The sequence below is a fragment of the Pipistrellus hanaki genome, assembly GCF_964339955.1.
Source record: "Pipistrellus hanaki genome assembly, chromosome: 3".
Lineage (NCBI taxonomy): Eukaryota > Metazoa > Chordata > Mammalia > Chiroptera > Vespertilionidae > Pipistrellus > Pipistrellus hanaki.
This window is the reverse complement of record NC_140505.1, coordinates 183,992,491-184,004,185: the sequence shown is the minus strand read 5'-3', so window position 1 is coordinate 184,004,185 and position 11,695 is coordinate 183,992,491. Positions and strand designations below refer to the sequence as shown.

The 11,695-nt window shown below is 57.5% G+C and overlaps 1 protein-coding gene across 1 annotated transcript; it reads right to left on the bottom strand.

Moving 5' to 3' along the window:
• Positions 1-3,959: 3,959 nt before the first annotated feature.
• On the bottom strand, positions 3,960-7,522 carry LGALS1 (galectin 1). Its single transcript, XM_084876880.1, has 4 exons — positions 6,935-7,522; positions 5,751-5,830; positions 4,445-4,616; positions 3,960-4,157 (listed from the first exon to the last, which is right to left on the bottom strand). Exons 1-4 carry the CDS (start codon positions 6,941-6,943, stop codon positions 4,011-4,013), a joined length of 408 nt encoding a protein of 135 aa, XP_084733006.1. The 5' UTR covers positions 6,944-7,522; the 3' UTR covers positions 3,960-4,010.
• Between the last annotated feature and the right edge of the window lie 4,173 nt (positions 7,523-11,695).

The following is an 11,695-nucleotide window of genomic DNA, read 5'->3' as shown; positions in this document are numbered from 1 at the left end:
TATTGTCAGGCAGTGGTTTTCCAACTTTGGTGTGCACCAGAATCTCTGGGGGTGGGGGGAGGGAGGCCGAAACCCAGATCCCTTGCCCCACTCCAGAGTTTCTGATTCAGCGAGTCAGGAGTGACCCCAGAATTTGCATTTCTAACACTTCACCAGCTGATGTTGCTGGTCTACGGACCACACTTTGAGAACATGATTGTGAGGACTAAATGAGTTATGTAACATGTGTATAACATAATCATGCCACACGTTTACTATACAAGCTGTCTCCCCTCTCTATGCCTCAGTTTCCCCAAGTATAGAGTAGGGGTGTCATAACTAACCCTCTACTGAAAATGAAGGCACCGTGGTTAGAACAATTTCACTAAAACAACACCTGAAGGGGAATTTTAGTAACTGGATTACATGCCTCAGTCTCCCTGTAAACAATAATATGAATGGAGCCACGTTAAAATGGAGCCAGAGCCACCGTCCCAGAGGAACTGCCTTATGCCTCGAATTTTGTGGAAAGTAAAAAATGAGGCAAAGGAACCTCTGGACAGGGCCTTAGCCACCTCGTTTCCCTAAGAACTGTTGGCAGAGATCATAAGAAAGCAGTTATGGTGACTAATAGAATGATGACTACTAGATGGAAAATTTTAAACATTGTTTAGCATTCACATCACTAAGTTGTTATTTGCACCAATAGAAATGCCTTCGTTCTATGATATGATTGACCCTCTTCCCTGTCTCATAAATACCACTTGCCTTTGTCTCCTAATCAGAATATTGTTTGGGCTTTTGCCTGGATTAATGGTTCCTTAATAACTATCCTACTGGTCTCAGGTAAATGCTTGTTTGCCTTTCACTTTGAAAGGCCCCTTTAATTCTTAGGGCAGCACTCCATTCTCAACGCATCTGTGCTGGGTAGTCCTACAGACTGCAGTTCAGAGTGTGGAGTGTTTCCCAGAGGTGATGACACCAGAAAAGCTGAGAGGGGGGATATCAGAGTCATTAAAAGACTCTTAGGACTCATCCTTCTCCTTTAATAGGTGAATGGATCCCAGAGAGCAAGTAAGCTGTGTGCCTGTTGAATGCCAGGCACATAGAGAAGGGAAGGAGCCGGGCCAGCCTGGCTCAGTGGTTGAGCTTCCACCTATGACCAGGAGGTCACGGTTCAATTCCCATCAGTCAGGACACATGCCCAGGTTGCAGCTCAATCCCCAGTCTGGGTTGTGCAGGAGGCAACTGATCAATGATTCTCATCATTGATGTTTCTCTCTCTCTCCCTCTCCCTTCCTCTCTGAAATTAAAAAAAAAAAAAAAATTTTTTTAAAGAGAAGGGAACGACACTACAGTATTATCTCAGAGAGGGAAGTGACTTGTCCAGGGTTACACTACTACTCTGTGTGGGACCTCGTGTGGGGGACTGTGCAGTTGGCCTTTGCAGCCGGCCCACGGGGGCTCAGCAAGGCCTCATCCACCAGAGCTCCCAATGCAGAGGGAAGTCCGCCCTCTCCGGCAGGCGCTTTTGCTCCAAACTCTTCCTAGGGAGCGTCAGGCCCTCCTGCCTGAGCTCAGGAAACGAGAGACTGGCAATGCCACCCAGATTCCAAAAACTTAAGAGCCTTTTACTGCAGCTCACGGTCTAAACACCCACCACCTTCTGGGGATTATTTTTGAAATTCTGATGTTTCTTGAGCACCCGTTGTGTGCCAGGCATAGCAAGAGATGGCACATTCTATCGATAGAAGTGCTGATGAAGATAAGGTGCAAAAGGAATTTTGCTATTTATTTAACTCTTTACACGATTATCTCTTTTGAGGCATGAGCCTCACTCTATTGAGGCCCAGAGAGATATAGTCACGTGCCCAAGGCAAGGAGAGCAAGCGCTGAGGGTGGCGCCAGGTGGTCTAAGGGTGGAGCTCTACTTAATTTTTCTGGGCCGAGTTTCATAGGCTCTTGATACACAATGAGTCTTAAAAGAGGTGAATCTGGTCAGGGGCACATGCCCAAGTTTTGGGCTTGATCCCCAGCAAGGGGCGTGCAGGAGGCAGCCAATTAATGATTCTCTCTCATCATTGATGTTCCTCTCTCTCTCTCTCTCTCTCTCTCTCTCTCTCTCTCTCCCTCCCTCTCTCCCTCCCTCCCTCCCTCCCTCTCCCTTCCTTTCTGAAACCCATACAAATTTGTGTGTGTGTGTGTGTGTGTTTTTAAAAAAGAGGTGAGCTGAGACCGGTTTGGCTCAGTGGATAGAGCATCAGCTTGCGGACTGAAAGGTCCCAGGTTCAATTCTGGTCAAGGGCATGTACCTTGGTTGCGGGCACATCCCCCAGTAGGGGGTGTGCAAGAGGCAGCTGGTCGATGCTTCTCTCATCGATGTTTCTATCTCTCTATCTCTCTCCCTTTCTGTAAAAAATCAATAAAATTAAATAAATAAATAAATAAATAAATAAAATAAAAAAAGAGGTGAAAGACCTAATGGGTTTGGCTCAGTGGATAGAGTGTCGGCCTGCGGACTGAAGTGTCCCAGGTTCGATTCCGGTGAAGGGCATGTGCCTTGGTTGTGGTCACATCCCCGGTGGGGGGTGTGCAGGAGGCAGCTAGTCGATGTTTCTCATTTATGTTTCTAGGTTCCTTCCTCTCTGTAAAAAATCAATAAAATACATTTTTAAAAAAGAGGTGAAGGAAACCAACACTTACAGAGAGCCCTTCCTATGTGCCACACACCATACGTTCTGTACATTACCTCAGCAAATCCTTGCAACAACCCCATAGGGCAGATACTAGTCTAAATGCAATTTGACAGATGAGGAAACAGGTTCAGAAAAGTTCAGTAACTGATCTGAGGGCAAACAGTGATGGAGCTGGGGTTTGAACACAGGTCAGACCCCAGCCGTTTCCTTCCTCCAATGTGTGTCGGTCTCTCTGCTTATCTGTCCCAGGGCTTTCCTCTGGCTCCCTGTGGTCCCAGTTCTGGTGTATTGGTGGTGGTCAGCCAGTGTAGGGAGAATCAATGCGAGTGAACTCTCAGGGCCAGAGAAAGGCAGTCGAGGGGACACTTCCTCCAATGTCCAGCAGAGGGCGCCCTCCCACAGCCAGATTTCCAATGCGGTTTCTGGGTGGCCACTTGAGTGACTCAGGAGAACAGGAGATTGGGTGTGGCTCTGAGGAGGCCCAGCATGTGCGCCCCTTCCTCCCTGGCCTCTCCTAGAAATGTGCTTCCTAGCGGACCCGCGGGGGCGGGAGTCTTCCACCCCAAAGGGCCCAGGTGTGGGAAATAACCCCCATTTTATAGGTGAGGAAACGAAGGCTGGAGACAGACAAGACCTGCCCAGGGCCCCACAGCTGCTGCTGGCTGCTCTGGGGAGTGAGATTTGCCAAGCTCAGCTGGGTGTGGCACAGACCAGGGCATCCCATTGCCACTCAGAGGCTAGAGTGCAGTGGGGGCGAGAAACCACTCCTGTTTACCAGGGGCCTTGCACTAATCTTCACCTTTCACACATTTCTCTTACTCCTCACAACTGGGTATGTGCTACTAACCGCCCTCCCCCGCCCCCCCCCCACACACACACGTTTAGCCATAGTCAGTTAATGCACACAAGGCCACACAGCTGCAGCCCTCACCACCGTCTGAACCAGCTCGTTCTAGCTCATGAGAACAAATGAGGGGCCCAGTCACCCTTCTCTGTGCTGCCCGAGACCATGGCATGGATCAGTCTGGCCTTGCGGCTTTGCCCCGGGTTTCATCTATTCATCTTTTGAGCACCTACTGTGTGCTGGGGCCCACTAGGGTTGGGAGCTGTGTGTCACCAAGCCTCCTACTAGGTACTGAGCTCTCTTCTCGGCCCAGGGGACTCAGCTGTCCCTGGCACTTAGCAGGTGTGCATCAAGGCAGTGGGTCGAAGAAAGGGGCAGAGCCTGGGGGGGCGGGGTTGTTAGTGGAACACACACACACACACACACACACAGGAGGCCGGTTCAGGGGGAAGAGGCAGCTGCCTTTATTGGGTGCTACGGTTTGGCTGGCTTCAATCAAAGGCCACACACTTGATCTTGAAGTCGCCTTCAGCTGTCAGGTAATTGATGGCCTCCAGGTTGAGGCGGTTGGGGAACTTGAATGAGTATCCATCCGGCAGCTGGATGGTCAGGTCGGCCTGGTCGAAGGAGATGCACACCTTGGGAGGGGAAAAGGGCAGTGAGCAGGGTCCCCAGGGCGAGTCTCGGTGCAGCTACAGCCATGGCCCCACAGGCCACGGGCCCGCCCAGAGCCCTTCCTCCCGTAGACCTCGCGGGGGAGTCCGCTGAGCTTGGGAGAGGGGGGTGACACAGCAGGCGAGGCAGGGAGAGAAGGGGGTGGGCGGGAAGGACAAAGGTGGGGCCTACCTCTCTAGCCGCTAAACCCAGCTCGGCCCCAGCCCACCCAGCCCCCCGCCCCAGCCCCCGGCCCCAGTCCCCGGCCCACCTCCGCAACACTGCCAGGCTGGAAGGGGAAGGCAGTCTCCCGCTGCTCGGCCCCCCAGGCCCCCGCGTCCTTGCTGTTGCACACAATGGTGTTGATGTCTCCGTGCATGTCGAAGCGAGGGTTGAAGTGCAGGCACATATTGTTGTCATCTTGGCCCAGGTTCAGCGAGAAGCTGGGGGAAGGGGGGTTACAGGGGGCAGGGATTGAGGTCACCAAGGCCAGCTGTAGGCCAGCGGCAGCCCCCTCAGACCAGCCACTCTCTGGCATTCACTGCATAGAGAGCTGGGAGCATGCATTGAGCCCGGAGGTGGGAAATCCGATTCTCTCTCTCGGCCCGGCCACCTCCTTCCTGTGTGACCTTGAACAAGTCCCTGCTACTCTCTGGGTCTCAGTTTCCTCATCTGCACAATGGGGCCACACAAGAAGGATCTCCATGGGCCTCGCTGTGCTGACGGGCAAGGTGCTTGCAGACTGTAGTGTGCGGCCCGGCCCTTTGGCCAAGGTGGGAGACCTCTGGGAGGGAAGTGTCCTGTCTGTCTGGTGGATCTTTGTATCCTTGGTGCCCAGCACGATGCATGACACACAATAGCACTCAGTAGCGAATGAACAAATCCCAACACATCTGCTAAGTGGAGGGAATAGCGATCCTGGCCCCTGAGGTTTGGTAAGAGTGAAATGAATAATGCATGCGGCTCTGGTCACGTCAGCTGACCCTCTCCTCCTCCCTGCGAGATCCCGCATCTCCCATCCTCCACACAGCCACAGGCCCCTTGTTCTGGTTACTGGTGAGCACACTGAGGCTCAGTGCAGTGGGTGGACTAGCCCAAGGCCGGTCACATGGCTGCTGAGAAAACAGGCCAGCTGGCCGAATGGTGAGTGGAGGAAGGACGGAAGGAATGAAAGGTTGAGCGCTGGGCTGCTGGTGAAGAACGCAGGAGGGACCTCAGAGGGGGAGCACAGAGCGGGACACCCCTCTCCTCTCCCTCTCCCCTCCCCGCCCCGCCCCGCCCCGCCCCGCCCCGCCCCGGCAGCCTCAGGTCCCGCCCAGAGCCTGGAGGGGGCGGCAGGCGCGGGAGCCGCAGCTGGTTCAGTTTAAGAGGCTCCAGCGGGGAGGGGAGGGGGCGACCGCGGAGGAGGCATCCAGATCCCGCGGAGGAAGTGACTCACCCAGAACACCCAGCCCCGGCCTCCCGCCGCCTGCAGGCCGGGCTGGCCACACCCCTACCTGACCTCGGGCTGGACCCTCGGGCGCCCAGACCCCGCCACTCGCCCCCCCTCCCCGCCACCCCCGCCTTCGCCCCCTCACCTCTTGGCGTCGGGGGCTATCTCGCCCCGCACTCGGAGGCACTCCCCGGGTTTGAGATTCAGGTTGCTGGCGACCAAACCCTGCAGGCAAGACCCCACCCAGACAGTTAGAGGATGCAGTGTCCCTGGCCAGCAGGGAAATCAGGTTCTAGCTTTCCTTTCCTTTCCTTTCTCTGTGTGGCCCAGGGCGACTCCCTGCTCCCAGCCGGGTCAGTTTCCCATCTGTAACATGACTAAGGTTCTAGCATCCAAGGTCTAGAAGTTTCTGCGGGTCAGTGTGGAGATTTTGGATTCGGGGTGCTCCAGTGCCTCGTGGATTAGACAGAGAGAATCAGACTCTTTGGGAGGGAGGGAGCTGGTGCAGAGGAGGGGGGGGGGCTGCCCCTCTGCTGGAGAAGAAGGGCCTGGGGCTGGGGGATCCCCCACAGGCCCCCCTGCAGAGGAGGGAGGTGGAGGGGAGGCCCCGGAGCAGGGCCAGCTCCTCTAGGAGGAGAGGCCTGGGTCTGAGTTAGCAGTCTGGCTGGCGGGGGTGGCAGTCTGGCTGGCGGGGGTTAACAAGATTGAACGCACAGATTAACTGCTAGCGAGTGGTTCCTTCTGCCAGAAACTTGAACGGTTTCCCTCAGGGCTTTGGGAAGTTCCCCGCCTCCTTCTCCCCTCAGCCCCCTCCGGACCAGCCTGGACAGAGCCCCTTCCACCCACTAACCCGGGAGGCCCCTTTCCCGGGCGGCCATCTCGTCCTGGCGCCTTTTCAGGCTCTCTAGAGCAGAGGGTGACAGCGCTGGCCGCCGGCCGGGCGCCTGGGAGCAGCTGCCGCGGGGTGGCTTTGGGGTGGAGGAGGGGAAAGGGACAGTGGCCTGGGTGCCATCAAAGGGCCTCCCCCGCCCCAAGCTGGCCACACCCTTTCTACGACTTCTCAGAAAGCTGCAGAATGCCGGACCTTGGCAGAAATAACTGTGCTGTCAGGCCCTGGAGCGATCCAGAAAATTCTTAAGCCGGAGAAGGTCTTGGGTCTGAGACCCCGGTGCCCACCCCCATCTTACAGATGGGACCCCTAAGGGCCCAGCAAAGAGGAGGTACTTGCCCATGGCCACACCGTGGGGCCTACACCCCTGACTGCCCCCACTCTGCCAGCTGCCAGCTCCCACGCCACCCCGAGCCTCGGGGCGGGATCCCCGCACTCACGCAAGCCATGGCTGAGGACAGAGAAGTGGTCTTGAAGACTGCAGCACCAGCTGTCTGAAGACTCCACCCGAGAGATGGGCCCTGAGCCGCTCCCACCCTTTTAACTGGACCAGACCCCGGCGAGTCCCGCCCCCTGGACGCTCAGCCAATTGTAAGTCAGGACAGGGACAGGGGCCACTGGAGGCGGAGTCAGTGGACTTCGGTAGCCAGTTCTGGAGCGGAGCTGGCCAATCAGAATGGTGACCCCCCCTTTCATGCCTTGGTGGCCACGCCCCCGGGGTCCAGGCCCCACCTCTCATTCTCCCTCACCCCTCCCCAGCCCCCAGAAAATTGTGCTGTGGCAGGGATTGGGGGAAGCCAATGGAAAATAGTTTGAGGATGAGCTAGGCCCAGGAGTTGGCGGGAAGGGGCCTGGGGCCAGCAGGCTGAGCTAGGGGGGTACCCAGGGGAGACCGCGGAGGGGGTGCAGGGTCCTTCGGGGACTCAGACCTGGGGTTCCTGGGGCTGCACCCTGGCACGGCCAGGCGGTGACCCCTCCTGTAGGCTTATGCAGAGGGCCCAGGACCCATTCACCACAAGGCCCTGCCCCACCCGGGCCTCCTCCGGAAGCAAGGATTGCGGCTGCAGCTGCGCGTGCCTGTCACTCACGCTAAAGAAAGGCTGGGCCGGATGCCAAGTCTGAGGCGGCTGCCAGGGTTCAGGGCTCAGGCCTCGGCCCTCCTGAGGTGCCTGCAGGGGATCCTACAGGAGCCCCTGCTGGACAGCCTCTGGCCTGTCTGAGAGGGTCAGGACTGGGGGGAGAAAGGGGGAGAGGAGAAGGGGCTGCTGATCCAAGCCATGAGGGGCTAGGGTCCCTACTCTGTGCACCCCTTCCACCCTCCTCACATCTCTCCGTCCAAGGCCAGGCACAGCCTTACCTTTCCTGTCCGGTTAGCAGACATTTGACTGAACATCTGTTACGTGCGTGGCCCTGAGCTGGTCTGAGGGGATTCGAAGAATGGAACCCTCCCAGTCCCTGCTCCCAGGCAGCCCCCGGATGGGCGGAATCTGGCCATGAACCAGTGAAGGAACAGCACGGTGTCAGCTCTGAGACAAGTCAAAGGTGATGGGGCGGAGGTTGTCCAGAGTGCGAGGGCGGCCGTGGAGGGTGCGTGAGGGAGGAGGGCTGGCATTCCAGCCTGGGCAGAGGATGCGAAATGAGAGAGCACAGACTCGGCGGGCGTGGGGCCACGGCTGGAGTTTGGGGTGTCTTGCAGAAACACAGAGCGTGAGGCTGGGAGGCCACCAGGGCCTGGATGACGAAGCCTCACGGAGGGGCCTGGGCGTGCTTTTCTCTGAGGTGCTGGGGAGCCACGGAAGGTCACAGGGAAGGTGCGGACGGAGGCCAGACTTGGGCTTTAGGGAGGATCGCCGGAGCAGCAGAGTTGGGGGCGGGTTGGAGGGGCGCTCACCTCACACTCGGGAACCAGGTGGAGTCAGGGGTGTGGGGAGCACTGGGCAGGGCGGGAAGCTACCAGGGAAGTTGTCAGTGGGACTTCCTTCTCCACATTACCGTCCTCCCCTTGAACTGGCAGCGCCAGAGAGGAAAGAAGATGTGGACCAGGAGGGACTCACATCTGGAGGTCAGACCAGCAAATCCGCCCTGTCCCTCCCCACCACCGCCCCAGTCCGGCCTCCACGGTCCCACACCCCACGGCTGCCTTCCTCCAGGGACTGAAGCCCACAGAGGACCAGGAAGATGGGGGGGGGGGGGTGCATGGTTTTGCAAGGCAGGCCAGAGAGGAGGCTGAGCCACCCCCGCCGGGAGCCCCTTCCCGCTGCTCCTCCCGGACCCAGCCTGCGGCCTCGGCTCAACCGCAGCAGCTGCGCTTTCCCACAGGGCCTTTTCCAAACCTCAACCTGAGGAGGGGCGAAGAGGGGAGGGGTGGGTAAAGGGAGGGCAGCCCCCCTGCCTTTCCTCTGTGCTGCTCCTCCAGGGGCCACAGGCACCCTCTCTGCCGGGTCAGGGCGTTCAGGAGGAGGCCCAGACCGAGGACAGAGGCGCTTCAGGCCAGTCCTTGCCCCGCTGCCACCACCGGGGCCCAGAACCGCCTCTCCTCTTCCCCCGGAGGACTGCCGGCACCGGGAGAGTCTGCTGCCGGACAAGGGGCTGCTCACTCCTCTTCTGCATCTGGCTGGCCGCGGGCTGGTGGAGAGAGACACACGGTGTGGCACAGAGAACACGCCCCCGAAAAGGCCCCTTTGGGAGTTTGGAGCCTTGGGTGTTGGTCGTAGCCAACTTGGCATCCTGGCAAGTCCCTTCTCCCTGCTTGCCTCAGTCTCCCCATCTGTGCTATGGGGAGGTGACACCCTGTTCGGGACAAGGTTAGCACAAGGCGGAGTTCTGGTCTAAATGGCTGGTGTGTGTTCTTCGTAGTCTCAGAAGGTCTTAGCTTCTTCTCCCAGGCTGTTTACCTCCTGGGGGCACACCTCCGGGGGGTCCCTCCTCCCCCTCTTCACCCCCACCTGTCTCCTCCTGCCTGGGCAGGGGCAGGGAGTCTCCAGGGCCGTGGTTTTCCGAGGGGAGGGACAGGGACGGGGTGGATTGTGTGGTGGCGCCTTCTTATCGGCCAGGCCCCGGGCCTGGCGCCTCGCTTTCATACTTTATCTCATTTCATCTTCTCCTCGCCTCTTCTTGCCTGCGATCTGGGCTGACGTGCACAGGGGAGCGTCCCTGGGCCCTGAGATGAAGCTGATGGTAGGAACGGGAGAAGAAAGGCAAGTGCTGCCCTGGCCGGTTCGGCTCAGTGGATAGAGTGTCGGCCTGCAGCCTGAAGGGTCCCAGGTTTGATTCTGGCCTAGGGAACATGCGTGGGGTTGCGGGCTCGATCCCCAGTAGGGGGCGTGCAGGAGGCGGCCTATCAACCATGCCCTCTCGTCATTGATGTTTCTCTCTCTCCCTCTCTCTTCCTTTCTGAAATCAATGAAAATATATTTTTAAAACGAAAGAAAGGAAGAAAGGCGTGAGGCTGCCTGACTGTGACTGTAGCCAAGTCCTTGACCTCTCTGACCCGGCTTCCGGGCCTGGAAAGTGGGGCTGTCCCCAGGCACCAGCTGGCTGGAAGGTTACAGGATGATGTGTGAGGGGCTCAACGTGTGTTCTCTGCACCTCCCCGGGCCAACGCCCTCCCCCGGGCCCTCTCCCCGCCACCAGTCTGCAGTGGAGGCCGTGGGCTCTCGAGTCCTCCATCCTCCCTGAGTCCTCCATCCTCCAGGCCTGTGCTATAGGCTGGACCTTGGCTGCTGCACGAGATGAGGTGGACTTGCTCGGGCAGGGGAGCCAGCGCTGTGCGGCCCTCCCTGCCAGCCCTGCCCCTGCCAACCCTGCCCCTGCCTGCCCTGCCCTGTGAAGGCCGTGCCTCCTCCAGCTGGCAGCGCTGGAGAGGGTGTCAGGCCCACGGACACACATCCGCCCCCGCTGCCCCCAGGCTGGGTGGGTGGAAAGCTGTGGTGGTCGGAGCCAGGGGTCCTGGAAGTCCGAGCAGGGAGAGACCCCCACATTCCACGCCCTTATTTGATGACATAGCAGCCACCTGCCACGGCAGCCACTGGACCAAGGTCACAGGAAGCCAGGGCGGGCCGGGGCCTTTATCTGCTGAGCCCAGGAAAGAACACCAAGGGCCTGGCATATCGGAACCTCCAACAATGATCTTCTTTGTTTGTTTGTTTTGTTTTTATTTATTTTTTTAAAATATATTTTTATTGATTTTTTACAGAGAGAAAGGGAGAGGGATAGAGAGCCAGAAACATTGATGAGAGAGAAACACCGACCAGCCGCCTCCTGTCACCCCACACCGGGGATGTGCCCGCAACCAAGGCACATGCCCTTGACGGGAATCGAACCCGGGACCCTTCAGTCCACAGGCCAACGCTCTATCCACTGAGCCAAACCGATTTCGGCAACAACGATCTCCTTTGGGTCCTGGTCCGTGAAGGGTAGAAAGAACTCGTGAGGGGACGGAGAATGTCTGCCCCCCCCCCCTGCTCCCCCACCCCCCCAGCCACACACACACACACACACACACACACACACTCAGGCACTTTCCTACTGGTTTGTGCAGGAGCCTGCCTCCCAACCCCCAGCCCACCTTGTCATCCTTGCCTTTGCTTGTGTGGCCCCTCCCACCCAGCCACCTCCCCACACACAGCAGAGGCCAGTCACTCTGCCTTCCCACCTGCTGTCTGTCCCCCCCAACCCCCACCCCCCCTGAGCGCAGGCCCTGGCTCGCCTTAAGCGCGCAGCCCCTCCTCTCCTCTGAGGTCTGGCGGGATCCATTAGCCCTCCAGGGATCAGGCGCCAGTCTTTTTCAGGTTTTTTTTTTTAAACATTTTTTTGGTCCTAATTATAGACTTCCAGGGAGCTAAGGGCTTTTTAAGAGCTTGGAAAATATTTGAAACCTGAAGGAAGAAGGAAAAAAAAAAAAAAAAAAGTCTTGGCTCCCAAATCCTGAAACTGCAAAGCTGGAATTAATAAATGTTTGCTGTGTTCAAACTTAAAGGGCGGTCGTTATAAAAAGTATGTTCTGTTTTAAAACAATGGTGTGAGTTGAATTTTCTTACTTCAAACGCGGGCCCAAGCCTTCCTAGAGGTTGGCCGCTCCTAAATTCGATCCCCATAGCCAAATAATGTCTGAAATAAAAGTATTAAAATACATTGAAAAATGTATAGGAAAAAAGACAAACAACACATTCCACATATTTTCGTGTTTCCCCGAAAACAAG